This window comes from Vanacampus margaritifer, chromosome 18, assembly GCF_051991255.1.
Source record: "Vanacampus margaritifer isolate UIUO_Vmar chromosome 18, RoL_Vmar_1.0, whole genome shotgun sequence".
NCBI classification, from domain to species: Eukaryota; Metazoa; Chordata; class Actinopteri; order Syngnathiformes; family Syngnathidae; genus Vanacampus; species Vanacampus margaritifer.
The window spans coordinates 7798747-7824598 of record NC_135449.1 but is presented as its reverse complement, the minus strand read 5'-3'; the positions used below and the strand labels follow the sequence as shown (position 1 = coordinate 7824598).

General features: G+C 38.3%; 3 protein-coding genes across 9 annotated transcripts in view; 1 reads left to right on the top strand and 2 right to left on the bottom strand.

Moving 5' to 3' along the window:
- Positions 1 to 3: 3 nt before the first annotated feature.
- LOC144038014 (cAMP-dependent protein kinase type I-alpha regulatory subunit) lies at positions 4 to 9812 on the bottom strand. Of its 2 annotated transcripts, none has more exons than XM_077550050.1 (11): positions 9615 to 9812; positions 7391 to 7594; positions 6073 to 6243; positions 5896 to 5987; positions 5687 to 5748; positions 5566 to 5612; positions 3909 to 4067; positions 3770 to 3830; positions 3564 to 3685; positions 3395 to 3476; positions 4 to 2196 (listed from the first exon to the last, which is right to left on the bottom strand). In XM_077550050.1, the coding sequence occupies exons 2-11, from the start codon at positions 7562 to 7564 to the stop codon at positions 2024 to 2026; spliced, it is 1143 nt and encodes a 380-aa protein (XP_077406176.1). In that variant the 5' UTR covers positions 7565 to 7594; positions 9615 to 9812; the 3' UTR covers positions 4 to 2023. The 2 variants fall into 2 exon arrangements, with proteins under 2 accessions (XP_077406176.1, XP_077406175.1); XM_077550049.1 differs by having other exon boundaries at positions 7391 to 7599; positions 9615 to 9810.
- A 1403-nt stretch (positions 9813 to 11215) lies between these two features.
- On the top strand, positions 11216 to 21041 carry LOC144038011 (WD repeat domain phosphoinositide-interacting protein 1-like). Its single transcript, XM_077550045.1, has 12 exons — positions 11216 to 11649; positions 12830 to 12912; positions 14162 to 14331; positions 14444 to 14540; positions 15855 to 15952; positions 16039 to 16131; positions 16202 to 16272; positions 17249 to 17356; positions 17577 to 17741; positions 18070 to 18177; positions 18369 to 18508; positions 18602 to 21041. The coding sequence occupies exons 1-12, from the start codon at positions 11570 to 11572 to the stop codon at positions 18715 to 18717; spliced, it is 1329 nt and encodes a 442-aa protein (XP_077406171.1). The 5' UTR covers positions 11216 to 11569; the 3' UTR covers positions 18718 to 21041.
- LOC144038007 (arylsulfatase G-like) overlaps positions 18699 to 25852 on the bottom strand; it is a 24081-nt gene continuing 16927 nt past the window's right edge. For 4 of the 6 annotated variants that reach the window (XM_077550037.1, XM_077550035.1, XM_077550039.1 and 1 more), the window contains 6 exons: positions 24415 to 24614; positions 24265 to 24345; positions 23669 to 23777; positions 23408 to 23528; positions 23183 to 23273; positions 20456 to 21759 (listed from right to left, as the gene is read on the bottom strand). In XM_077550037.1, the coding sequence (XP_077406163.1) occupies positions 21479 to 21759; positions 23183 to 23273; positions 23408 to 23528; positions 23669 to 23777; positions 24265 to 24345; positions 24415 to 24614 (883 nt within the window). In that variant the 3' untranslated portion in view covers positions 20456 to 21478. Of the gene's footprint in view, positions 18847 to 19109; positions 19184 to 20455; positions 21760 to 23182; positions 23274 to 23407; positions 23529 to 23668; positions 23778 to 24264; positions 24346 to 24414; positions 24615 to 25852 lie in introns of those variants that run through there. The other 2 variants (XR_013289125.1, XR_013289124.1) reach the window with 2 other exon arrangements.

Sequence of the window (25852 nt, the reverse complement as noted above, 5' to 3'; positions counted from 1 at the left end):
GAATTCTTTTTACTTTTTTTATTGCTTAAACTGCCATCTGGAACAATCTATACCAAAAAGGATAAACATCTTTGCACATATAGGAGGTCAAACTGAATACAGGGAAGAATAGAAAAAGAATGGTCCTCTTTATTGCCTGCGGCTCAGCGCACTACAGGCCCACACCGACCCGCTGGAAGGTTGCAACCAGCGGGAGTGACTTAACGACTACTGTAAGCCCAGGAAAAGTTCAGCTAAGGCAAACCGGGACGACTGCAGTGTGGCTAAAACATTTAAAACCGATTGCTGATGTTGCTGCTATTTACAACGGAGACGTTAGTCCGACAAACACCTTCGTCCCTATTGAGAATCTTTTTCCTGTGGAGCGGGATGGGACAGGAAGTGACTAAAGGATAGCCTGAGCGGGGAGGGCAACACGTCTTGAGCATGAGCGGGCTGTAATCGAAAAGAAAAGGGGGGGAAAAATTACACTCGTGACTACAAAGCAAAATCAGCCTCAAAATGATCTTTTCAGGGAAAAAATGACACAGGAATGAAATTATTTTGGATAGTATAGTCATGAAGTAACAAAAATATTGAATCAAGTTGTCACTTCTGCACAAAGTTGCTATTCTCGTGTTGAGGATGTGTAACATCACGTTCAATAAGCGCAGAGAACAAATCACAAGCGCGTGAAAAGACAGGCGGCTTTTTCCAGGAAGCAAAATTAGCAAACGCTTTAAATAAATTACTCACTCGATACATAGATTTCCTGAAATAGTTTTCCTTATACCATTTCATTTACTTGGAAGAAGAAAAAAAAAGAAGAAAAAAAAAGAACCCATTATTATGGACTATATGCCACGGAGGAGGCGGGACTTCCGACTTCTGGGTTTTCAGCCATCAACTTTGTTTCCGGTTTGCGACGTGTGGGCCGCGTCCCAGGACTTGCGCTTCCGCCTTTTGAGCGGGAGCGGCGCGGTTGAAGGGGCCGCAGGGGTGGGGGTGCGAGTGTTGGAACGCGGCCAAAACGGCGCGGCCGTGGGAAAACCCGGAAGTGGGAAGTCGGTGGCATCGACCCCATTCTTTACACAATACAATTTACATACTGTTGTGTCAATTGACATGAAGCATTTATTTACTTTGTGGCACTGGACAGCTAAAATAGAATTTATGGAAAAATAAGTGTTTACAAAAGACAAAGAGAACTTTTTTTTTTTTTTTTCAAGATTATCATCACTCCAAACCATAAAATTTAATAACAATAGTCATTAAGTCATTGACCATTTAACTAGAACATTTGGATTACAAACCATATCATAAGTGACCAAGTTATTTGGTATATACTAAACGGAATACTGAAATACACAATACTTTTGGGCTTTTTGCCCCTTTATATATATTTATTTTTTTCCATTTTTCTCTTCAAGGCAGTTCTTGTAGAGGTGTTCTACTGATTAGGACAAGAAGGATTTGAGAAGGAGAAAAAAAAAAATCCTATTTAACGCTCCAAATCGAAATACGTCATCTCAGCTTGTACTAAAAATTTGGCACCAGCCTGGAAGCTGCACACTAAAAATCAACTTTTAGACATCTCGACTGTCACGTTCTACCGCCTGAAAATCAAAAAAAAAAAATCAAAAAAAATCAAAAAAAGGAGCCGTCATGTGTTCTGCTGCATGTGTCTTCACAGGACTCAAAAAAGTATTTAAAAAAAAAAAAAATCCCCAAAAAATCCGTCTGTAACAAATTTGCCATGTGAGCTTTTTTGATTGTCCCGTCTTTGAGATCTCCTAACAAATGTTGCTTTGCGTTCTCGGGAAAACCAAAAGCGGATATTATGAAGGTAAGCGTGATGCGACTGTGCCTACACGGTAACGTTTACAGCAGCTGGTACAAGCGCTGGTGAACGGCTAAAAGTCACCTCCGGGTGGGGGTGGCGACCACGAAAGAAAAGAGGAGGGGACCCGTTGGTCGAAAAGGAGCAAAAGAGAGGGGGGGGAGAGGGGGTGGTGGGCGGGGCCGAGGGAGAACGCGAGCCCCTTCAGACCGACAGCGAGACGAAGCTGTTGTACTGTTGGATGTTGCGCTTGAGGATGTCCGAACACGGGCCCAGGACGCGTTCGAAGCGGGGCCGGTCCAGCTTGACGCACTTCAGGGGGCCGCGGGCGACCACCGTGGCGGCGCGGGGGCGGTTCATCAGCAGGGCGATCTCACCTGCAGCCAAGAGCACAATCGACATCAACAATCATTTTCAGCAGTACAAAGTTACTATTTTGTCTAGAATTGATTTGATCACTTGTTATTTTATTAATACTTTTAAAAACGCATTTTGCCGCTTGCTGTAAACTGAAAATGACCAAACTCAGAAAACTGGTGAGTTGATTTGACGTCAGTCAGTTGACAGCAAGTGGCAAAATGCGTTGACAATTAATTGAATTTAATTGATAGAAATGCCAATAATATGCTCCAGACTCCCCAATAAATAAATATAAAAAAGACTTTTTTTTGATAACAACAAATGGCATTTTTTGTATGTCTTTTATAAAAGGGAAAAAAAAACAGAATGCAAAGTGATCAATTGTTTTTTGCATCAATTCAATAGACATTGTGGTACTCCCTCTGTTGTGTGCACCTTTGCCACAGGGGGCAGTAGGCCCACAAAATATTGTGTTCTATTGCTATAAAAACATGGAACCTACCAAAAGATTTGTTTTTTCTTTCACCGGGACAAAAACAAAGTATAGTTCTATCCGTTTTGCAGCAATTAGCATTATAATATAACTTTAAGTTTCATCATTATTCACAAATCTGTTGAAAACAGTGGGGGAAAAGAGCTTTTTGCAACATGGCCCTGTTTGATCTCTTATACTCTGCTGCCACCTGCTGGCTGTTTTTTGTAATTACTACCATTGCTTCAAGCGTTCAGAGGCTGCATCGAAGCCTTTTGTATGCTCTAGCATTAAAAAAAAAAATTAAAAAACATATAAATACGTTTTGGGGACCATGGTAATATTAATTAAAATAGATCGTGTGCATACGCTATTGGGAGCAAATGAGTTCATACTAATTTTGAGTCGTTTAAATTTATATGTTTGAACCTTTTTTTATTTAAAAATGACTAACCAAAGGAACTTGCATAATTATAGTGTTTCTTAATGTGTTTTTTTTTATTATACATGTTTAAACATTTTCTTGTTTTGTACCAAAAAAACAGATAATTGTCCTAATGGTGATTTATATTTATTAATTATTATGTTAAAATTCACAACTGACTCACTAAGTGGCTCTAATATTAGCAATATTAACAGCATGATTTAAAATGTGAGCACTTCACCAATAAAAAAACATTTAGAGTCCCAACTAGTAATAGCTACAAAAAAAAATAAAAAATAATAATAAAATGTTTCTTTACCAAAATAGTCCGATGGTCCTAATCTTCCCACTTCCACAAACTCCTCGTTCTCTGAGCGCCGCTGCAGCACCGCAGCAGAACCCTGAAAATATGTTCACAACACTTCAATCCCACCCGATGCCCGAGCTGGTGGGCCGCGAGCCGCGGCGAGGGGTTTCGGCCCATTCACCTCCAAAATGATGAAGAACTCGTCTCCGGGTTCTCCCTGCACCACGATCTTCTGGCCGTCCTCAAACTGGACCGGCTCCAGGGCGTCGGCCACGGTCAGGCGCTCCCACTTGTCCAGGGACTCTGAGGGCGCACGCCGCCATGACACATTCCGTTTCAAAAGCTCAACTTTTGTTGTTACTCGTCTATAGAAGGGAAACAACCGACCTAAAATGGAAACTTTCCTGAGGAATTCCTCGTACATCTTCCTCTTCCTCAAAGTGCTTCCCTACACCGAGAAACAAAAGTCGACTTTTAGTGCGTATTCTTCGCAAGCATGCAAATGTGTCCCGTGGCGTCCCCTCACCATGAGTATTCTCCTGTAGCTGTCTCTGTCGATGCCCCACAGCTTGACGTTGGTCTTGGCTCTGACGGTGGCGGCCCTCGGGGTGCCGTAGATCAGCGCCAGCTCTCCGAAGCTGCCGCCTTCGCCGATGCTGGTTACCCATTCGTTGTTCACGTACACCTGGAACCCCGCCCAAAAAAATTGGCGTAATTTTTTTTAAATTTTGTTTAATTATAGTCTTTGGACTAAAAGTGAAGTTTTAGTCATAATTTAGTCATCTGTATTTTAGTTTTAAACCAATTTTAGTCAACTAAATTGACAATTTAGTCGGTTTTCCTTTAGCATTCATTTAAACTTTTACACAAAAAATTATAACAAACTTATTTTTAACGGTAGTTTAACACGTAAGACACATTTATCAAAACTATTTATTTCTCCTATATTTATTCTTTATTAAACTTTTTTGAATGAAACATGCTGAACTGCCAATAAAATGTCTTAAAACTGTGTTTTCATCTAAATAAAATGAAAAAAAAAAAGTGCATTTAAACTTTTATACAAAAATTATAACAAACTTATTTTTAACGGTAGTTTAACACGTAAGAAACATTTATCAAAACTCTATTTCTCCTATATTTATTCTTTATTAAACTTTTTTTGAATGAAACCTGTTGAACTGCCAATAAAATGTCTTAAAATTGTGTTTTCATCTAAATAAAATGAAAAAAAAAAAGTGCATTTAAACTTTTATACAAAAATTATAACAAACCTATTTTTAACGGTAGTTTAACACGTAAGACACATTTATCACAACTCCATTTATTTCTCCTATATTTATTCTTTATTAAACTGTTTTTTGAATGAAACCTGTTGAACTGCCAATAAAATGTCTTAAAACTGTGTTTTCATCTAAATAAAATGAAAAAAAAGTGCATAAATGCCTGAGATTAATTTACTTAAGCAACCCCCTTCACTCCAAGCTGTTTTACTGGATTTTGACTGATTTTGCCAGGCCCACAGATTATTGTGTTCTAGTGCTATAAAAACATGGAACCTACTAAAGAAAAGATTAAGTCTCTTCTTTCATCAGGAATTTTTTTTTTTATATTTCTATCTGTTTCCGTTTTGCAGCAATTAGCATTAGCATATAGCTAAATGTCATCATTATTCACAAATCCGCTTGTTTTCACCATGGCCCTGGTTGATCTCATACTCTGCTGCCACCTGCTGGCTATTTTTTTGTTAATAACTACCATTGCTTTAAGCAACCTTTTCAGGTCAGAAGCTGCATCCAATCCTTCTGTATGCTCTAGCATTCAAACAAAACAAAACGTATAAATACGTTTTCGGGAGTAAAGGACAAAGTATTAAAAACATATTTATACGCTTTTTGGGTGTGACTGAGTTAATCTTACAGCTGCACAATGAATGGAAACACGTTTGAAAATCAAATAAATTGCAGTAAACTGTTTGAGTGGTTCTTTTCTCCAACCATGTGAATTTTTCGTCACTATGTTGTTTGTTTTAGCCATTGACAAAATTGTCAGTTAATTTAGTTATCGTCATTTTTTTCAATGAATGGCTTCTATTTCAGTTTTCGATTTATTTTAAACAGAAAACAAAAATGGTGACAAAAAATATGACGAAACTTTTTCAAATCAAACCAGAAAGTACTCACGTCCATCTCGCCTTGGTCAATAACGTAGAAATTGTCGCCCTCGTCACCTGTGGACAGGAAGAACACTCCTAAAGGTGCGCCTCCATTTGATACGTGCGCCATTTTGTGCAAACAATCCTACCCTGCAAAATAACGGTCTCCCCGGCGATGTAGGTGACAGGAAACATGGCGTCGAATATGTCACTGCAAAGAAATGTTTGTTGACTCTAATTGTGAATAGTGAAAATTTGAAAAAATAAATAAAAAAAGTTCATAATTGCCAAAAGATGCCACAAGATGGCAGCACTTTTATATTTGACAGGGCTTCAGTAAAACCTTCACGTCGGGTACCTCCTCTCATTGTCGTCCAGGTGAGAGAAGAGCACATTCTTTTCAATAGCTTTGGCTAAGGCCGCCATTGTCTTGTAGTCCTTCGGAATGACCTGAAGAAGCAACGCACGTCACTACGGACTGAAGAAACCTCTTCAAGAAACCACGTCGGTGAACATAAAAGTGTTTTGTGTGTACCTTTCTGACATAGGAGGCGGCATCCTCCTCCGTGTAGACCTCGGCGCTGAAGGCTCCCCGCCGCCTGCGACCTTTCACCACGGGGTTCATGGGCGGGGACACCTCCTCGTCGCGGGAGTCCGAGCGCGAACTGCTGGCCTTCTGCTGGTTCTGGATCTGCTTGGCCTCCTCCTGGATGCAAGATCAAAAAGAGTGACCGCTTTCTAATGATGAGGGATTTGCTTGTGACGACTGTCTCCGCGATTCGATTCCGATTTTTTGGGGGCCTGCGATTCGATTCAGAATCGATTATCGATTCAGCACGATTTTAGATTAGAAATTATTTGATTGACAATGATTTCTGCTTCAATTTATAGATATGCAAAGAATTGTCATGATCTACTCCAGTCTGACTTGCTAATGCTAATTAGCGCACTACTGGTGGCACTTTTATCACTCAAAAGAACGACTATTCATACAAAACGCTTTGGGAATGTATACAGAGAAGGATCTTAACTCTTTGACTGCCAGACGTTTTCAGAAAAGGGATGCCGTGGGTGCCAGCCGATTTAAGCATTTTGACTGATCTTTCAAGGTCCACAGAAAATTATGTGTTTACACTATGGAAACACACATACTACCAAATGAAAGATTGGACTCTCATCTTTCATCAGAAAAAAAAGTTTGTTTCTACCTTATTCCGTATTTCAGTAATCAACAATAGAAAATGGTTAGTTTCACATCTGTTTTGAAACAAACGTCTTTTAACGTCTTTGGCACTCCTCCATAGGATTTTACTAAACGTTATTTAACGTTTTTGGCAGTCAAAGCGTTAACATTCTACACTGCAAAAAAAAAAAAAAAAACTTTTATTGGAATAACTTGATCAGGACTTTTTGCTTTTATGTGGCTACAACTTAGCAGTGTATCAGAACGAGGGGAAACACACTGCCCCTAAGTGGCCAAATCGTGTAAAACATGAACAGTGCTCCCAATAAAGGCACACACAAACAAGGGCAAGACAGTATAAAATCATTGAAATAAAATCGATTTTGGGACATTTAAAATCGATTCTATATCATACTATATGAGAATCTATTTTTTGCCACACCCCTACTAATTAACAACTGAATATTTGTTTTTATGTAACGTGGGTTTGTGATTGTGTTCGTGCTGCAGGCACGGCGTTGATGGTTGATGATCCTCTCAATTGGAGAGAATATTTAACTGCGAATGATAACTGCCAATGTGGGCTTTGTTCAGAACAACCAATAACATACAAACGGATTCTAAGTGGGAGTAAGAACACGCTGGCACCATTTAAAGGGCACGCACGCACCTTCTCAAGCCTCTCAAAGTACTCCCTGAGGAAGGCCATGGGCCGGTCGGGCCTGGAGGTGCACAGCTGGACAATGCAGTCCTTCAGCAGCTGCTGGATGTTGTGTTTCTGCACGTACTGCTCGCACTCCCTCAGGCTGCGCTCCTCTTCGCTGCTCGTGCTTCCAGAAGCCATGACGACAACCGCAACCTTGCTCTATGACCTCTAACCTTGAGAGGGGGCAGCGGGAAGTGGGAAAGAAAACAACAAAAAAAAAGCAGATGATGACATCTTCGCAATGCCAGGAGAGGTTATAAATGCGTATGCGGGGCTTTCGGTTTCTGTGCGACAAAGCGGACAAAAATAACAAGCGCGTGAGAGAAATAGAACCGGAGCGAGAAGGCCAAGAGACGTTTTGGTGTTGTTCAGCAGCAGGCCCGAAGACGGTCATATGATGTCTGTGTCCAGACCGCAACATTTTTCATCTCCTCAAGTCAAGTTTGATAGCACAAAGACTGGCTATGAAAGTGTGTCGTGCACAACGCCTCATTTTGCTTTGAATTAAGCCACAAACCTAAAGCGTGAAAAGGCATTTCGTTTACACTTCCATAGAAACAGAAAACCACTTCTCAGAAAAAGCTGGCCATGATCATATGATCAGCCTCTAACATGACAGCATAGATAGAGCCAAAAGGTTGGTTGGTCTTTATCAAACAGGAAAGCCTCTAAAGTGATGCTTACAAACTGCCAATACCCCAAAACCACATCCATCCTGTACTTGCAAAACGATCACACGTGTGTCATTGAAATACGGTTTATACAGCAAACAAATAAGCATTTATCATCAGGTAGTGATACACAAGGACAAAAAAACGATGGTAATGAATGACCCGACTCAGCTAATTTTCTCTGATCTTGACTGAGCTACGGTACAAAAATTGCGAAAAGACTTACAAAAGGTCCTCTAGCTTAATGCTAATACATTGTACAAAATGTCATAGGCAAGCTAAAGAAACGATGTTGCAGTAGTTCAAAGCTTTTCTGCGCAGTGCAGGAACAAACACAAACAATATAACAGAATTTTAAGGCATATATTTTTTTATCCTGTGAAAAACGATAAAACAAATATTACTGCAGCTTCCTGAGTTACTTAGTCGTAACTGTCTTCTTTGTGTATTTATTATGTTGGCATTATAGTGCCCCTGGTGGCCAGGATGATCATACCAAAAGTAGCCACTCAATGCACGAAATTAAAACATGAAATCATGACGCACAAATGGTTTAATTCTTTACAATCGATTAAATTATGCTATTACTGTAAGCCTAAAGTAAAAAATAGAGTGCTATTTCAAACACCCAGTCTTGTCATCATACACTTGAATAATGCCAGGTGATTACAACAAAGCCAAAAGTATTGTCCAAAGTGAAAAGCGAGGGAACCGAATATCAAAACAACTTGGCTGCAAAACACCTGAATTGGGCTTATATTCAAACTTTGCGAAATACTGAGGTTGTTTTTTTGTGTCTTTGACATAATCATCAAAATTCAAACAAATAAATGCTTGAACTATTTCACTTAGTGTGTGACGAAGTTGATTTATACAACATACAAGTTTCACTTTTTGAAACAAATTGAAATAAATAGACTTCCCTCGATATTGTAAATTGAGACACTATTTACCATCACGGTATTTTTTATAATTGTTCATGGATAATAACAATAATATATTTACTTAGTCTACTATTCCTTATTGTGAGAATATATCTACCGTTTTGTGTGAAAATTCCAGCCGAAATCATTCCGACGCAAAATGACCTTGCTAAACAAGCAGCACTCCATGCAGAATAAAAACACCGCCGCTAGAAAAAAATATGAAATAAATACTGTAATATGAATGTTTGAAGTTCACATTGTGTGCAGTATGCAATGACGTCTAGGTCAGGGGAGTGCTTTGCGAAAGGAAAGCTTGACCACTTGGTGAACGCCGCATTTCCTATAATAGACGTAAAAAAAAAAAAAAAACGTCGTTAGAATCGTTTGACTTAATCCGCCTTGTGTAAATTCCGCGTTAAAAGAGCATTGAAGGTTTTGATGTATAGCATGCTAGCTCCGTGCAAAGGCAAAGCCCTCTTGCGTTGACGCCATCTTGGGTTCCATCATAAACAAACGCGAGACAAGAGAAAACAAATTTCACCTATGCAGAGGTCATGCCGTGCGTCGGCGTAGGGAGAGAGGGATACTCACAAAATGTAGTCAAATCCTACCGAGCCCTTCGACAGTGACTCGGGACGGGTGGTATTTGTCAAAGCTGTTACGGTTAGCAGCTTGTGCTCTCTTCGATCTTTTTTTCCCGAGCCCTGGACCGCTGCCCCACCGGATACGGCTGAGAGCCAATCAACGGCCTCCGCTGACGTCAATTCTCCTCGTTCTGACATGTGAGCCCGTAACCCATGGCAACCTTAAAGGAGCCGCGTCCAGGCTGATGACGTCAAGGGGAGCTGCTCGAGGTGGAAAAAAGGAGAGAGAAAAAACACACATAATTATAAGTCAAAGACAGTCATCTAAAGTAATTAAAGTATTTTATTTGGTAATTCATTAACTGAGCATGAAACATATTACTGACCATAATTAACATTTTTTGGGTTGTGTATCAACGAGTGAGGAGATTTACAATTACAGAAATCATTCAATACTAAACAAAAACACAGAATCATGCATTTATCTAGTAACATTCACACAAGTATTTTAAAAAATTTATAAAATACATCATACCTACCACCGATGCAGATTGTTTGTAGTAAGTATGTGCAGATCGTAGATATGTGTTTCGACTGTTTTGCTAGTCAGTCTTCTCTTAAATTTAACAAGTTTTGCTTTGATCAACTAATCAGAAGGCAAAAAAATGCTGACATCATTTAGGGCCAGCACTCCGGCCCTGTGAGGGTGGATGTGAAATTTGATTGGTAAAATAAACAGTCCCAAATGCTAAGTGGTAGTTCAACACAAATCAACAAAATCAAATTAATATATAGGAAAAAAATCAAAGCACACAAAAAAAATCAATTTACTTTTACTGGAATACCTGCCCAAACAAATTTTTAACTGCAAACGTCCACTGAAGAGGTAACTTTCAGCTGAAAAGGGGGAACATTAACTGTTTTAATTTAATGTCATATTTATTGGAGGGTAAATGCTCGTTTTAAAGTAGGACATTAAATTTCACTTCCTTTAGTCTGAAAATTTGATATATTTTTCTATCTAATCCATGCCAGCAACCTATAGTGAAAAGCAGAACTAAATGCTCTTGCACTGGATGGCAGATCATGTCATCAATTGAGTTCTCAGTATTTACAGTATTGTGACATTTTTCTGATGTATAATATTGTATGTAGTTTTGCTCAATAAAAATTGTGAATCACTGGCGTAGATTTCATTGTAACAACGAACCTCGACACATTTAATGTATTTAAAAGCACACGGACACCAACCGTACGTTATTTTTAGTGGTTAAAGGGGGTGCGCGTTTTGGACGCTCCCTTTAAAGTTTGAGATATAAAGATTTGAAAGATTATGTGCTTGTTTGACGTGTTATTTGCATTTCATTTGAGTCTTGTGACATACTGTGTAGACGGGCGATCAAAAGCACAGCAAACAGATTGATAAGACTTTTAGCCAATCGAATCACCAAAACAGTCCATCGAGCGTGTCGTTGACCAATCAGCGGATTGCTACGTAAACTTAATCGACTGACAGTTACTTTGACGAATCACAGACACGCGTTAAACAAATATCCGTGCGAAAACACCGAGGGCGGGTCTTATGTGATTCTTCCAGCCAATCGGAACGCACCTTCAAGTGACGCTTCCTCCCATCGGTTGTTATTGTTTTGCTGTATGGAGCCTGGAAGTTAATATTCATATTAACAGTACCGTCGTTTTTTGTCACGGCGAAACGACGCGATCGGTATCGTTGATCTCATCCACAGTTTAAAGCGATCGGGGGATCGTTCGCTGCCGGTGCTTGCATGCGTACCATCCGGGGCTAGTCCGGACATTCCTCCCCCCCGAGGACTGTGAGCGTGGCGTTTGGAGTCGGGGCAGCGGAGGAGGGGAAAGCGGGGGGGCCCCCGGTGTGGATCGAGCCGAGCCCGAGGCCTCTGAGCTCGGCCAGCGAGAGGACAGGGGAAACTAGCGGCTCGGATGGATTCCCAGGACGAAGGGGACGGCGGCCCCGAGATGCTCCGAGGCTTCATCTGTGCCTCGTTTAACCAGGACACCACGTAAGCAACCTGAGGGCCTTTCTTGCCCTGCACGAACGCTAACTCCTTGACGCACCTGTCTGTTGTATAATTGCTTTGATAAGATGACCTCCGCCTCCACGGGGCCCTTTATTTATGTATTATTGATCATTTAGACACAAAAAAAGTGTTTCCCTAAATTATTATCTAACAAGTGAATCATATCTGCGCTTAAAAAAGAAAAGAAAGTTATCAACATTTACATTTCTAATCTTGTCCATAGTTGGACGTGCTTGTATATAACAAGAAATAACTAGGAGTTTTGGTTGATAACACTCTGGAATCACTTCGCCAGCCCTTCTCCTATTGGATGCGCCTTCTGGCGTCAGGTCACAGCAGCTGTCTGCCTTGCACATCGCGAAGCACATACACAATAAATGGGCTCGTCAAAGGCGTGCTGTACATTGCTAAGCGCAGTGTGAAAAGGCATTATCTCATATCATGCCAACAAGTTTGTTTTGCTAGTTTTGCTGAATCAATCCAAGTAATAACGTACTAAGTGATATACTGAATATCACTAAAAGTGACAAAAATAAACTAGTTTAGTATGTATTTACTGTAAAAGTGGTAGCCTATGGTTTATTTTTTATTTAAAAAAATAGGCAACAGCAATGTGCAAGAACAATTTGTAGTGCAAGAACTATAAAATGCAGTAATCAAAAAAATGCTTGTATAAAATCAACCTGCAATGTAAAAACTGAGATAATTAAATAAAACACTAATGCATAAAATGAACAGAGGTACGTAAAACAAGCTCTTTTTAAAAAAATTTTTTTGTTGCTTTTGAGTAATTGTAACAATCACCTCATGTCTAGAGTAGAAGTACCTCTTCATAAGGTCTTGGGTGTTCCTCCTTGAAATAAACGTGTTACTGGCACTGGTTGTAAAAAGAAGCAGGTGGCCTGCCCAGCCTTAGCCGTCATGTACTTATCGTCATCTGATACAAACAAAGTCATATTTTTTAGAGGTACAGATGGTTCTGCAGGCTGTGTCGCCGCTCCGATTTTCTGTCTGACACATGAATGACTCCCACCCCATACGTCATATCAGGGAAAAAAAAGTAGTGAGTGAAGATAAAGCAAAAGGATGAATCTGCTCTGCTCTTCCATTTTTTTTCTTCCAATTTTAAACTTTTAGCATCCTTTTGTGTGTGTGTGTTTAGTTCCCTGTCGGTGGGCACCAAGACCGGCTACCGTCTCTTCTCAGTCACCGCCGTGGACAAACTGGACTGCATCCATGAGGGTGGTGAGAAAATATAATATACACTGCCGTTGAAAAATTTGGGGTCAAGCAATTTTACAGTTGCCATAAAAACAAATCGTTGTATACTGTATATGAACTCCTTCTGTTAGCGCAGTACAGCATTTAAATTGAAGATAATAATAAAGCACAAAGGCCATGCAGCTAGCATGTACACAATTGTGAACCCATGTCACACAAACACCTGCATTTAGCAGTTAAATTATACAAATACATCACATTCATGAGCCTCATCAATAGTATTAGGACTAGCATACTAGCCTAAATAACACGCTAGCTCAAACTGACGCGACATCACACATGGCAAACAAATATGTGCACTAGCACTTCACATAAACGTTATGTCATTGTTTTAGTATTTGCATACAATAATGCAGGTAAATATGAGTTGTCCAAAAAGTGACCATAAAATGTCCCAAGAAATTGCCAAAAATGTCAAAGAATTGAATAAAAACTGGTAGAAGAGAAAACATTTAAAAATTAACTACCTTGTATAATATGTCCAAAAACAGAAGAAATCCCCCAAATTACCATAAAATAACCACAAGATTGGCCCCAAAAAAATCTATTTTTTTTTTAAAAAGGCAGAAAATAAAATGTTCAAAAAGTCACCATAACATTTCCAAAAACAAAAGAAAACATTGCAAAAATTACCATAAAATGTCAGAAAATTTATAGAAAAAAGGCAGGAAAAAAAGTTTAAAAAAAATACCCATAAAAAGTCCAAAAAAGGAATAAGAGAGGCAAAAAATGATCAACATATGTCCATAAAATTGCCAAAAATGTCACACATTATTATATTTTGTTTCAATGTCAAACAAAAACAAAAGGTTCAGAAGTTTCCCGGGGTCAGCAATATTTCTTATAAAGTTAACTGAAAATTAATAAATAGTACCCTGAGATTAAAATGGTTTTATATTGACCTTTTATCGGCCCACAGATTTTTATTTTTATTTTTTTTTAAAAAGGCCGATGCGATATTTGTCAAAATGCCCAATATCGGCGCCGATCGCTAGTGAATGCAGGCAAATTGTAACGGCAAAGTAGACGACAAGCTAGCTAGCGGCTAGCAGTTTCAATGGTACACGAGGTGCATTTAAGGACCGTCAACAAAACAGGACATCTCAAACACAGAGATGACAACACTAAGAGTCCACCAGATGGCGCCAAATGGATAACAAAAACAGCAAATACCTTGCAGTACATTATAATCAAAGTTTTCCCTCTCACCCAGTGGAGTGTACCGACGTGTGCATCGTGGAGCGGCTGTTCTCCAGCAGCCTGGTGGTGGTGGTGAGCCAGTCCGTGCCGCGACGGATGAACGTCTACCACTTTAAGAAAGGTACCGAGATCTGCAACTACAGCTACACCAACAACATCCTCTCCGTCAGGCTCAACAGGCAGGTAAGGCGATCGGTGACTCTGAGTATTCACACTTTGTCGGGGAATCGTCGGTTTCTGTGAGTCATCAAGCGCGTTCGCTAACTTCACCGTTTGTCTTCCCCCCTCCCGTTAGCGACTGGTGGTGTGCCTGGAGGAGTCCATTTACATCCACAATATCAAAGACATGAAACTCCTCAAGACTCTGCTCAACACCCCCACCAACCCGTCAGGTAAGCGCATGAATATTTTTGTGCTCTTTCATTAACTGCCATTGACGGTTATAAACGTCAAAAAATCATTTCAACCATTTCTATTAGTTTAACATCTTTTTTTCTACTTTTGTTAACAAGAGTATGAAAATCTAGATACATTTTTTTATGGTACATTAGGAACAGATATCAAATTTGTGATTAATCGTGAGTTAACTATTGAAGTAATGCGATTAATTACGATTAAAAAAAATGAATCGCCTGACACCCCTAATTTTTAATAATCATCTCGCCAGGCGATAATTTTTTTTTTAATTGCAATTAATCGCATGACTTCACTAGTTAACTCACGATTAATCAAACATTTTATATCTGTTCTAAATGTACAATCATTTTTTTCTAGGATTTCATACTCTTGTTAACAAAAGTGGAAAATAAATGTTAATCTAATAGAAATAGTTCAAATGAATTTTTGAGTGGCGTGGGTTTACTGTATGAAAAAAATGTCAAATGCTTTATAAAATAATTCATTGTCATTTTAAAATGTTATTTGTAATGAATGTAATTTTAATTAATGGACCAATTCATTAAGAAAATTACAAATTGTTTAATGTAATAATATTTTGTAACATATTGTAAAATATTTTGTTCTTTAAATTATTTACAATAAATCATCCTGGTAGTTTTTGATTAGATAAATGAATGGGAAAAAAATGGCTACATACTGTATTATTTTTGCTTTATTATTTACAACATATAAATTAGCCAGTTATCTAATGAGCTAAAGCAATTAGAAAATATACTAACAAATTCTCAGACAAAAACATAATTTTTTTTGTGTTATTATTCTTTAAAAAAATATATATATTTGATTATTATAGTTAATAAATGAGTTAAATTAATAAACACTCAATTAAAAATATGAAAAGTACATTTAATCAAACAATTCCTTGGAAAAAAATGCTAATTTAATGCAACAAATATTGGCAGTATTTTACTAACATTTATTATTTTATTATTTACAATTAATAAACTAGGTAATCAATGAGATAAATGAATAAAACCTAAATAAAAATGAGAAATCAATGCTACAAAAATGTGTAATTAAAAAAAATATTAGGATATTTACAATAAATAAACGGACCTGTTATTGAATGAGACAAATGAATAAAAATAAAATATATATTTTTTAAATACACTTAAATCAATAAATTGTGGTGTGCAGTGGACCTCTTCCTTTTCCCAGAGCATTGTAATTTAATTTAACGTAATTCATTCTTGCAACAAACAGCTAAACAATGCAACAAGATCTCACCCTCCCTCTTTTCTTCCCAGGTCTCTGCGCCCTGTCCGTCAACCACGGCAACTCTTTCTTGGCGTACCCTGGCAGCGCCACTATTGGAGAGATCACAGTGTACGATGCAAACAACCTGGTGCGGCCTCACTCAACAGAATAGTCAAAAGTGACATCACAGTAGGCGACGGTGCCGATAACATGATTGATCGCTTTCCCGTTTAGAGCACTGTGACGCTGATCCAGGCCCACGCCAGTCCCCTGGCGGCGCTCACCTTCAACGCCTCCGGCACTAAACTCGCTAGCGCTTCAGAGAAGGTGAGTCCGCTTCAACTTCCTCCTCCACGTCCCACCAGCGTGGCCCAATGATGTCCGTCTTCCTCCACAGGGCACCGTCATCAGGGTGTTCAGCATTCCCGAAGGACAGAGGCTGTTTGAGTTCCGGCGAGGGATGAAAAGGTTTGCAATCATATTTTTTCTGATAGTATAATCTGGCAAAATAACCATCACACTGTATGTAGCATGAATTGATTTTTAGCTAACGTGTTGATAAATTTAAATGGAGTCTACTAGTACAGAGCTGTGAGGCATTTGTTTTTGTTTGCTTACCACAAATCCTCCATTTTGCCCCTATTATATAAGAAAATGATCTAAAAATATCTGAAGAAAAAAAAAAAGTATCTGTGATCCTGTCCTCATCATACACAAGATGACATTCTGATCAATACTGCGTTTGTGGAATGTGAATTAAGCAACAAAATCCACCCGAATGACATCACAGTTGTTCCTGCATCAAGTAACGGACCAATCACGGCTCAGCTTGCAAATGGAGAATTGTGATTGGTTGACCTGAGCTACTGTGACAGCAAGTGACAAAAGGGCCGCCCCCTGAGATGGATTTAAATGGGTGGATTTAGCTGCTTAACTCATTCACTGCCATTGACGGCTATAGTCGTCAAAAATTCATTTGAACTATTTCTATTTAACATATTTTTTCCACTTGAGTGTGAAAACCTAGATTTTTTTATTGTACATTTAGAACAGATATAAAATTTGTGATCAATCGTGAGTTAACTAGTGAAGTCATGCGATTAATTACAACCTTATTTTTAATAATCTTTTTTTTTTTTTTTTATCGTGTCAGGGGATTAATTTTTTTTATTGTAATTAATCGCATGACTTCACGATTAATCACAAATTTTATATCTGTTCTAAATGTACAATATTTTTTTTTTAGGTTTTCATACTCTTATTAACAAAAGTGTAAAACTAATAAAAATAGTTAAAATAAATTTTTGACGTCTATAGCCGTCAATGGCAGTGAATGAGTTAATTAATATTCCACAAATGCTACAGTAAGCAGAATATTTTATTTGTAAATTTTGGGGTTGACTTTCTTTTAAAGTGTTATATAATTTGCCCTTTTCATTCTCAGATATGTTAGCATTAGCTCACTGTCCTTCAGCGCCGATGCCCAGTTCCTTTGCGCCTCCAGCAACACTGAGACGGTTCACATCTTCAAACTGGAACAGCACAGCCCCAGGTAAAAAACAAAAACAAAAAAAACAAAAACGACAACAGCTCAAAATGTCAATTTCAAGAACATATCAAACACTCTGGTTATACTGTTACTATACCGCACGATGCAGGATAAAAAAAAGAAAAAAAAATCAAATATGAGTATGAGGTTTTCTACTCCTTTTCAAAGTGACATTACTCAGTGCTGATGCTAGTATCTTCTATTTTAAATTCCAACTTTCTAGTCAAGAGGAGGAGTCTCCCACATGGTCGGCCTACGTGGGCAAAATGTTCACAGCTGCCAGCACCTACTTGCCAGCTCAGGTGTCCGACATGATGCACCAGGACCGAGCCTTCGCCACCGTGCGGCTCAACATGTTCGGCCTGAAGAACATCTGCGCGCTGGCTACGTAAGACATCATTATCTAAGTGTGTGTGTGTGTTTTGTTTTGTTTTTTTTTGGGGGGGGGGGGGGTCATAATATAAATATTCATATAATAATATAAATATAATAATATATAAATATTAATTAATCATAAATAAATAATGAATAAATACAAATTAAATAATAGTAATTATATATAATAATTAATTATTCATACAATATAAACACAATAATAATAATATAAATATTAATTAATAAAAAATAAAATAACAGTAAAAAAAATACATACAAATTGAAATCATTAATATTAATTAATAATATAAATATTCATAGCTATATTTTTTGTACGGCAGGATTCAGAAGCTGCCTCGCCTGCTGGTGGCCTCCTCCGACGGGCATCTTTACATCTATAACGTCGATCCACAGGATGGAGGTGAATGTATGCTGGTCCAAAAACACAGGTGTGTGTTCAGTAAAAACGTTAAACGAGCATGAATCACTGAGGAAAATGCCGTTTTGTGACAATTCCATTCTTTGTGTACAATATTAAGATTTGTAAAGAGTGATATTTTTCTAATGTAAAATACGTGCCTTGGCTCAGTAAAGGTTATGGAACGATTTAAAAAATACCATACTTGTTACCACCCGCCAGGTTGTTTGATGGCAGCGAGGAGCATGTGGAAGAGAAGGAAGAGGAGACACCAGCAGAGGTCTCCAACCAACCAGCCGGCCAATCCTACGCAGCCACCGTGGCTCTTCCTTCCAGCCCGCCCTGCTCTACCACACTCTTGGGTGACTTATCTGGGAATTAAACATTTTCAGAATTTTGGGTGTTTTGCATGAAGCCCCGACCTCAATCAACAAAGTCTTCTCTTCAATTTCCAGGATACTCAGAGGACGGCGGAGCCCAGAAGGGGGATGTCATCCCGGAGCACGAGTTTGCTGAAGGCCCCGTGTGTCTGGATGACGAAAATGAATTTCCACCAGTCGGTAACCACTGATTCCTCACTGAGAATGCGGGGGTGGGGTCGTACGAATACCAGCCGCCTCCTTCCGCGTACACCCCTGCGGGTCGAGGGAATTAATCCTACCAGAAAGTTCCATCCTGGTGTTTCTGGATCTTTGTAGTTCTACAAACACATTAACAACGAGTGGACATTTCACTCAATAGGAAAATCTCATGTTCTGTTGCTTTGACAAAGTCTACCTTATTTCACGGAAAAATACAGTGTTAGAATTTGTGAGTGACATTGCTTCATCATGACAGGAGCGCAAAACGCAGGCTACATGTAATGTGAGGCAGCATTTGTTGTTTTCAGCCGTTGTAGACTTAACCTGCTTCTGAGCACATTCTGTTTGAGATAAACGATCAAAACGTACAAGAAGCACTGACCTTCTGATTAGGTCAACATTCCTGAAAGTAGACCTTGTATGTTGCTCTGCTTATGTATGTGACTTAGGACCACCCTGAAAAAAAAAGGGCGGGGGGGTACTAGCAGTAGTAGAAATACACAAATAATTTTATGAGAAAATATTTGACTCTGAGAATAGTCTGCATTTTAAGAGAATAATATTGTAATTTTACACTAAATAAAACTCATATATTCACTAGAATTTTTTTTTTAATTTTAAAGAGAGTAAAATTGTGACTTTAAGAGAATTAGGTTGAGATTTTATGAGAGTAAAATTGTGACTTCACAAAAGTCCAGGCTTGATTTTATGAGAATAAAGGTGAAATATTAAGAGAATAAAATTAAAAACAAAATGAAATATAAAAAAATTAAAAAGAATGAGAATGTAACTAAATCATAAAAATAAGTGTTATACGTTCCTGAATTTTATTTTATTTTAGAGAGCATAAAATTAATTTGATGAGACTAAAAAATTGAATGAAGTCACTTTGCAACAGTTAAATAATATCGATAATAATTTGTTAAATGTCTTATTTTACGTTTATGAAAAAAAGTTCTACTTTTATGAGGATAAAGTTTTTCTTTTTTTCTTTTCAGAGTGGTCCTATTAACCTTTTGTACTTGTTTTGTCACGACCACAAAATAACTACTCAATATGCTAAACACAGTCATATTACTTGAGTTTTTTTATTTTTTTTTTTAACTATCTTAACATTTCCGAGCGGGAAACCCCTAATCCCATACAGTAGGCATGCATGCTTTAAAGTACATACTCTACCCCCCCCAAGCCAATGCTCATTAGCAGGCCTACACCCAATAGCACAAATGTTGGCATGGAGAAAAAAAAGGTAGCTTTTGTGTACAGTAATCCTGCTGAAAACAAACCAAAGGAAGTGTGCAAAAACCTCCTTATCGGCGGTTATTATGTCTAATCTTAAAATAAGATGTTTTTTTTTTAATCTTTCTACGCAAAAGGCTGCTTGAAAAGAGTGTACTGTTGCAGTTGAAGTATGCAAGAGTCTGGATGCTTGAAATGCGCTAAGTTTGTTTTAGTTTTAGCCTAACATCCACCGTAAGGGCATTTGCATCTGTATTTGAAACTGACAAAAAGCCTCTCAGTTTCAGTTGCCATCGCCTCCAAATGAGAGTATTTCAAATAAGAGCATTTGAAACGTGCACTTTTAAGTATGTGACTTGAGGATGCAGCTGTTTTACCAATTCTGGGTAAAACAGTAGAAGCAGAGACGCTCGTATACTCATGGGAGTTAAAATGAGAACATGTAATGTGAAACGCTTAATGGTACACGACAAAGCGACAGACAGGTCCTTGAATTTCAATATGGTTATTTTTAATAAAATATAGGAAAATGTATTAACCGACCATATCTTGAAAAAAAAAAAAGTTTTTACTTGTGTATATAATACATATACTACTCACAAAAAGGTAGAGGTATTTGGCTTTTGGGTGAAATTTCAGGATGAGCCTAAAAGTGAACACAATTTGATGTCAAATCTTTTGAATGGTCAATATTTCAGTACTTTTTGCACAATTGCCGTGATCTATAAAAAATTTCCATGGCTGTCCATTTTTATGACTTCATGCGATTCTTAAATGTTGGCTTAATTGGTGTCGTCTTGGTCTCATGATGTCAAAAAAATGTGAACAGTGATGAAGACTCAATTCTAAAGAAAAAAAAATTGCCATTCAGTTCATAGTTAGAGAACATAAAGTTGTGTCAAATAAAGATCACTTCTATAGGATCCAGTGCATTTTAGGTTCATCCTGAAAACTTTTTCTGAGTAGTGTGATAACATTTAATTTTGCCAAAAGGTGGTGCTGTTCGGCCACCTTACACTACATTGAGCTGTTGCATACTGACAATGAAGAATCAATAAAGCTGATTCAGAATCAATCCACCTTGCGTATTATTTGGCTGTCGTGTTATTTCTGAGGCGTAAAGGAGAAGGGAGTTCACACGTTAATCATGACTTGACAATAGTAGATGATAAATTTAATCTGACTGGGGAAAAAAGCTAATCAGTTACTTGAGGTGTCAATCAGTCATACTGTTAAGTCATTACCACTTTTTTAAAAAATATGAAAAAGTGTTTTTTTATTGCAAACTCCCTAAATGTCCAACAATTGCTGAGCAGATATTTTCTTTTTGCCATATCGATCTGACAGACAACTGACCTGTTCATCGGCCACTCTTCTTTACTCTCTTTGTTTGCACGCCTCCGTGTCCCATCTGGACATTGTACCTGCCAAACATGACATCGGTCCCCACAAACCTCTGACCGTCCATTCCAAAGCACACAAGTTACGTTTCTGGATCCGGGTTTCCCGCTGTCAGGCCAGTGAGACGCAACGGCAACACGGCTGCGTGGGCCCGCAGCAAAGCAGGGCCGAGTCGTCCATCGTGTAGTCGGCCGAAGACACGGATGGGTCGGTGGCGATGTCCCATAATATCTCGTCCCTCCAGAGTGCAACCCGTTGGGCTGCCGCTCGGTATTCGGGTGTCCCAACCTGTAAGGGTGTTTCCTCGGCCTCGTCGCGCTCTAAATCAAATATCAACGGTGGGTCGTGGAGCTCCTGTGTTTCTATGTCGCTGTCACATGGTGAAGCTGAACCTATAGGGGGGTAGACAGGAATTGTTAGGACGGTAAAAAAATTGAAACAATTTGGGGTAATTCTGAAATTTTGATAAAATATTCTGTAAAGGATTTTTTTTAAGTTGTCAGGAAAAGAGACACAAAAAGTAGATGAAAAAGTTTTTAGAATTACCTAAAATGTCTAAAAATAAAGAGGAAAAGCAGAAAATTACCATAAAATATCCACGAAATTGCCTAGTCAGAAATGTAGGCAGAAAAGAAAACGTTTAAAAATTAACTATCAAATGTCCAAAAACAAAAGAAATCCAGAAAATGACAACAAATTGCCCACCCCCAATTTTTTTTATTTGATTTAAGAAAGGGCAGGAAAGAAAACGTTCAAAAAGTAACCATAAAATGTCCAAAAACAAAAGAAGAAATCCCGAAAAGTAGCATACAATGTACACAAAATGTCCAAAAATAAAGAGGAAAAGCAGAAAATTGCCATAAAATGTCCACGAAATTGCCTAGTCAGAAATTTATTTTTAAAAAGGCAGAAAAGAAAACGTTTAAAAAGTAACTATCAAATGTACAAAAACAAAAGAAATCCAGAAAATGACAACAAATTGCCCCCCCCCCCCCCCCAAAAAAATTACATTGATTTAAGAAAGGGCAGGAAAGAAAACGTTCAAAAAGTAACCATAAAATGTCCAAAACCAAAAGAAGAAATCACGAAAAGTATCATACAATGTACACAAAATTTCGAAAAAAAATCTTTAAAAAAGGCAGAAAAGAAAACATTCAAAAAGTAACTAAAACATTTTCAAAAACAAGAAGGAATCCCAAAAATTAACATGAAATGTACACAAAAATTGGCAAAAAAAATCACAGCAAAAAAGGAAGAAAAAAAGTCAAAGAGGCAGAAAATGTCTCAAAAATGCAAGAAATTTGACAGAAAGGCAGGAAATTCTAAAAAAAAAATTTTTATGAAAAAATAATTTTTTAAAATATAAATTAATAAATAAAATTCAAAAACGGAAGACGAAAGGTAGAAGAAAATGAATCGGATGCTGCATATGTTTCTGTTATAGCGTATCTCTAGTTAGCTCTGGGCCTTCAGCATATTAGGCACACCAACAAACTGTTTCACAACGTTCAAATGTCTTGTGACTCCAGGCAGATTTTTGGGTTATTTATTTGCCCTAAAATAGCTCGTTTGACAGGTAATGCTATGAAATTGTCCAAAAACCCGGTGAGGATTTAGCATATAATACCCGGATATCGCTATTTAAGCAGAACGAATGCAATTGCGTGCCAGTAACACAACATTAACCTAATCTCCGTGACGACAAACAACGCATCCAACATTCTGGTTCCACTTCATTACCGTCATCTGGGCGTGAGCTTTTTGTGTGACATCCGTGCTGACAGTGACTTTTAAACATGAAATGTGCCCACCTACCTGTCACGTAGAAAGCTTTATATTTCCCAGCTCGCACTGCCTGCAAATCACCAAACTGCCCCGCGGCACCACTATTGGGGTGGAAGAGGACCTAAAAATAAACAAAACACATCTACAAGTACGTAAAAGCTCAAACTGACAATGCTGCCTCTTAACCGGTTCAACTGGTTTCTCCTGAGTGTTTACTTTTGCTTAAACACGGCTTGTAATTAATTGTCTCCATACCTTGTGACCAGTCTGCTCGCCGTGCAGGAGGACACTTGTGACATCAATGCCATCGTAGCGCCGGTCCGAAGGTGGCGTCACCCCTGCCAGGGATAGGAGCGTCGGGAAAATGTCCATACCGCTGTAAAAAATGTGTGGGTTTTTTTTCTAATTATGCGCTCATTTATATTCAAAAGTGTGTGCCGCGGTAAACAACGGTAACAGGATGTCAGCGTGGTTTCAAGTGTCAGAGGAATTTACAACTGCGGGAAGCCGACATACCTGAGCAGGGCAGCGCTGGTGGCATTTGCAGGGATCATAGCAGGCCAGTAGGCCACAGATGGCACCCGGTGGCCCCCCTCCCAAGTAGTCGTCTTCGCTGAACCCCCACCTTACACGGAAGGAAAAAAATCTGTGGATTTTTTGGTGAGCAATTTTACGGACATAAAATTTTCTGCCTCTCCTTTTTTGGACATTTTATGGCTATTTTTTTTGCTATTCATTTTCTGACATTTTTGGCAATTTTGGGAACATTTTATAGTAATTGTCTGCTTTTCCTCTTCCCTTTAGGACATTTTATGGTCACAATGACATTAATAAAAAAAAAAATTAATTAGATATTTTTTTTATTTAATCATTAGTTTATTTAAATAATATTTTATCAAAAAAAAAAATCAGGGATTTTTTAGATCCACAGGGAGCCAGAGGAGCGGGACTAAAGAGCCACATCTGGCCCCAGAGCCGCAGGCTACAGACCCCGTGCTTCAGTGTTATTAGCCAGGAGGATGTTGTTAAAAACTGTGCTATGAATCATCTTAAATACTTTATAAGCTTACATATTTAAAAAGTGTATTACAGTATTGGACATTATCCTTTACCTCTTTTTTTCTGCCACCTTCCTTCGAACGGTCCCACACTTCCTGCATACTGACACTTCCGCTCCCAAGGACCATTGTCACCTTAAACGCGAAAAAAGGCTTTCCAGATCATGGGCACAAAACCAGTCATAATTGGAGCACAAGACTTACCAGTGAACCAGATGAGCGTATCATCGGCGTTTGAAGCACTCCTGATCGACCCCACCAGGCCATCCATTTCTCGCAGGGTGGCGGCGTACGCTTGGCCGTCAGCTGGTGAATGGGGGGCAGCGGTTTGTGGAAGTGGTGGGGCCAAGGGTACGTGCATGTGAGCCAGCGCTAAATGAAGAAAATAGGGCTGTCCTCGCTCTCTGGAAAGGACACAAAAGGGATATTGCATTTGATGTTTACACAGTTACCTTAGATTAGATTATTACTAGGTGTGTCAAAATTAGGGCGTTCATTTTGAGTTCATTTAAAGTTCCTTTAACGCCACTCATTTTTTTAAAAGCGAGATTAATGACCGCCCCTTAATCGTGGGAATTCCAGTCGCAACGCAGCAGACACATCCACGTCAAAATTTAGCAGTAATATATTTAATAATAATAATGCATATATTTATTTTAGACTGGGGTCAAGTTATATTTTAAAAAAAAATGTGCAGAATTTCACGAGTTACTTAATGTTAAAGATTAGATAGATCTTAATATGAAAAGAAAAATGCACTTACAAATGCAATTATGCCATCTAGTGGCAGAAAATTTACTCAACACAAATCAATGTCACCCAGTTTTTTGCAGTGCAGTGCATCTTTTTATTTTAACTCAATGTTATGATTTATTATGAAATTACTGTATCAACGACTAAAAGATGCAGCCATATTTCTATTTAACATTTTTTTCCACTTTTATGGTAATGAGTATGAAAACTTTTTATTGTATATTTAGAACAGATATAAAATTTGCGGTTAACCGTGAGTTAACTATTGAAATCTTGCGATTATTTACTATAAAAATACATTGTAATCGCCTGACACCCTTTTTTTTTTCTTTTTTTTTTATAAAATTCAACTACAGCCACAACATGATGTACATAAGATCAAACATAACAGTAGTTTCTGTGATATTCAAGTTAATCCTATCCCATTTAAATGAACAGAATTTCTGGTAATCCATTCCAGACTTCCCCGCAAAAAACAACAAAAATATTATAATGTGCATTTTAATGAGGTAGAATAGCACTTCATAAAAGCATACAGTAATGGCATACAATTAAACAATTTTCGCAAATAGATATCCTGTTTATTTATATATCTCAGCTCCTCTCTCAGATCATCAGTATGGCACTAATATTCATACCAGTTCTACACAGAGGATAAAGAATATGACCGTGCATGCTGCTGTATTGTCAGCTTGTGTTTAATCCGTTGCTTAAATGATCAAAGCACAGCAACATAGATGCGTTAGCATTACGCTAGCAGACTGATAGCTATGTGGTTGTTTTATCGCGCAGGTGTGCTGATGCAACGATTAGGTAGCTTATTAGCCTTAAAGGTTTATGGTAGAGCACGGGTTTGAGCACGCAAGTTTGAACAGCTTCTTTCTCACAC

Excerpts from the sequence above, each read along its gene's own strand:
- LOC144038014 (XM_077550050.1), bottom strand. The coding sequence starts at position 7,564 with ATGGCTTCTGGAAGCACGAGCAGCGAAGAGGAGCGCAGCCTGAGGGAG. Across the intron at positions 6,244-7,390 it reads ACTTTGAGAGGCTTGAGAAG|GAGGAGGCCAAGCAGATCCA; the intron begins GTGCGTGCGTGC and ends TCTTGCATCCAG. Across the intron at positions 5,749-5,895 it reads CTGGACGACAATGAGAGGAG|TGACATATTCGACGCCATGT; the intron begins GTACCCGACGTG and ends ATTTCTTTGCAG.
- LOC144038011 (XM_077550045.1), top strand. The coding sequence starts at position 11,570 with ATGGATTCCCAGGACGAAGGGGACGGCGGCCCCGAGATGCTCCGAGGC. Across the intron at positions 11,650-12,829 it reads TCGTTTAACCAGGACACCAC|TTCCCTGTCGGTGGGCACCA; the intron begins GTAAGCAACCTG and ends GTGTGTGTTTAG. Across the intron at positions 16,132-16,201 it reads TCGCTAGCGCTTCAGAGAAG|GGCACCGTCATCAGGGTGTT; the intron begins GTGAGTCCGCTT and ends CTTCCTCCACAG.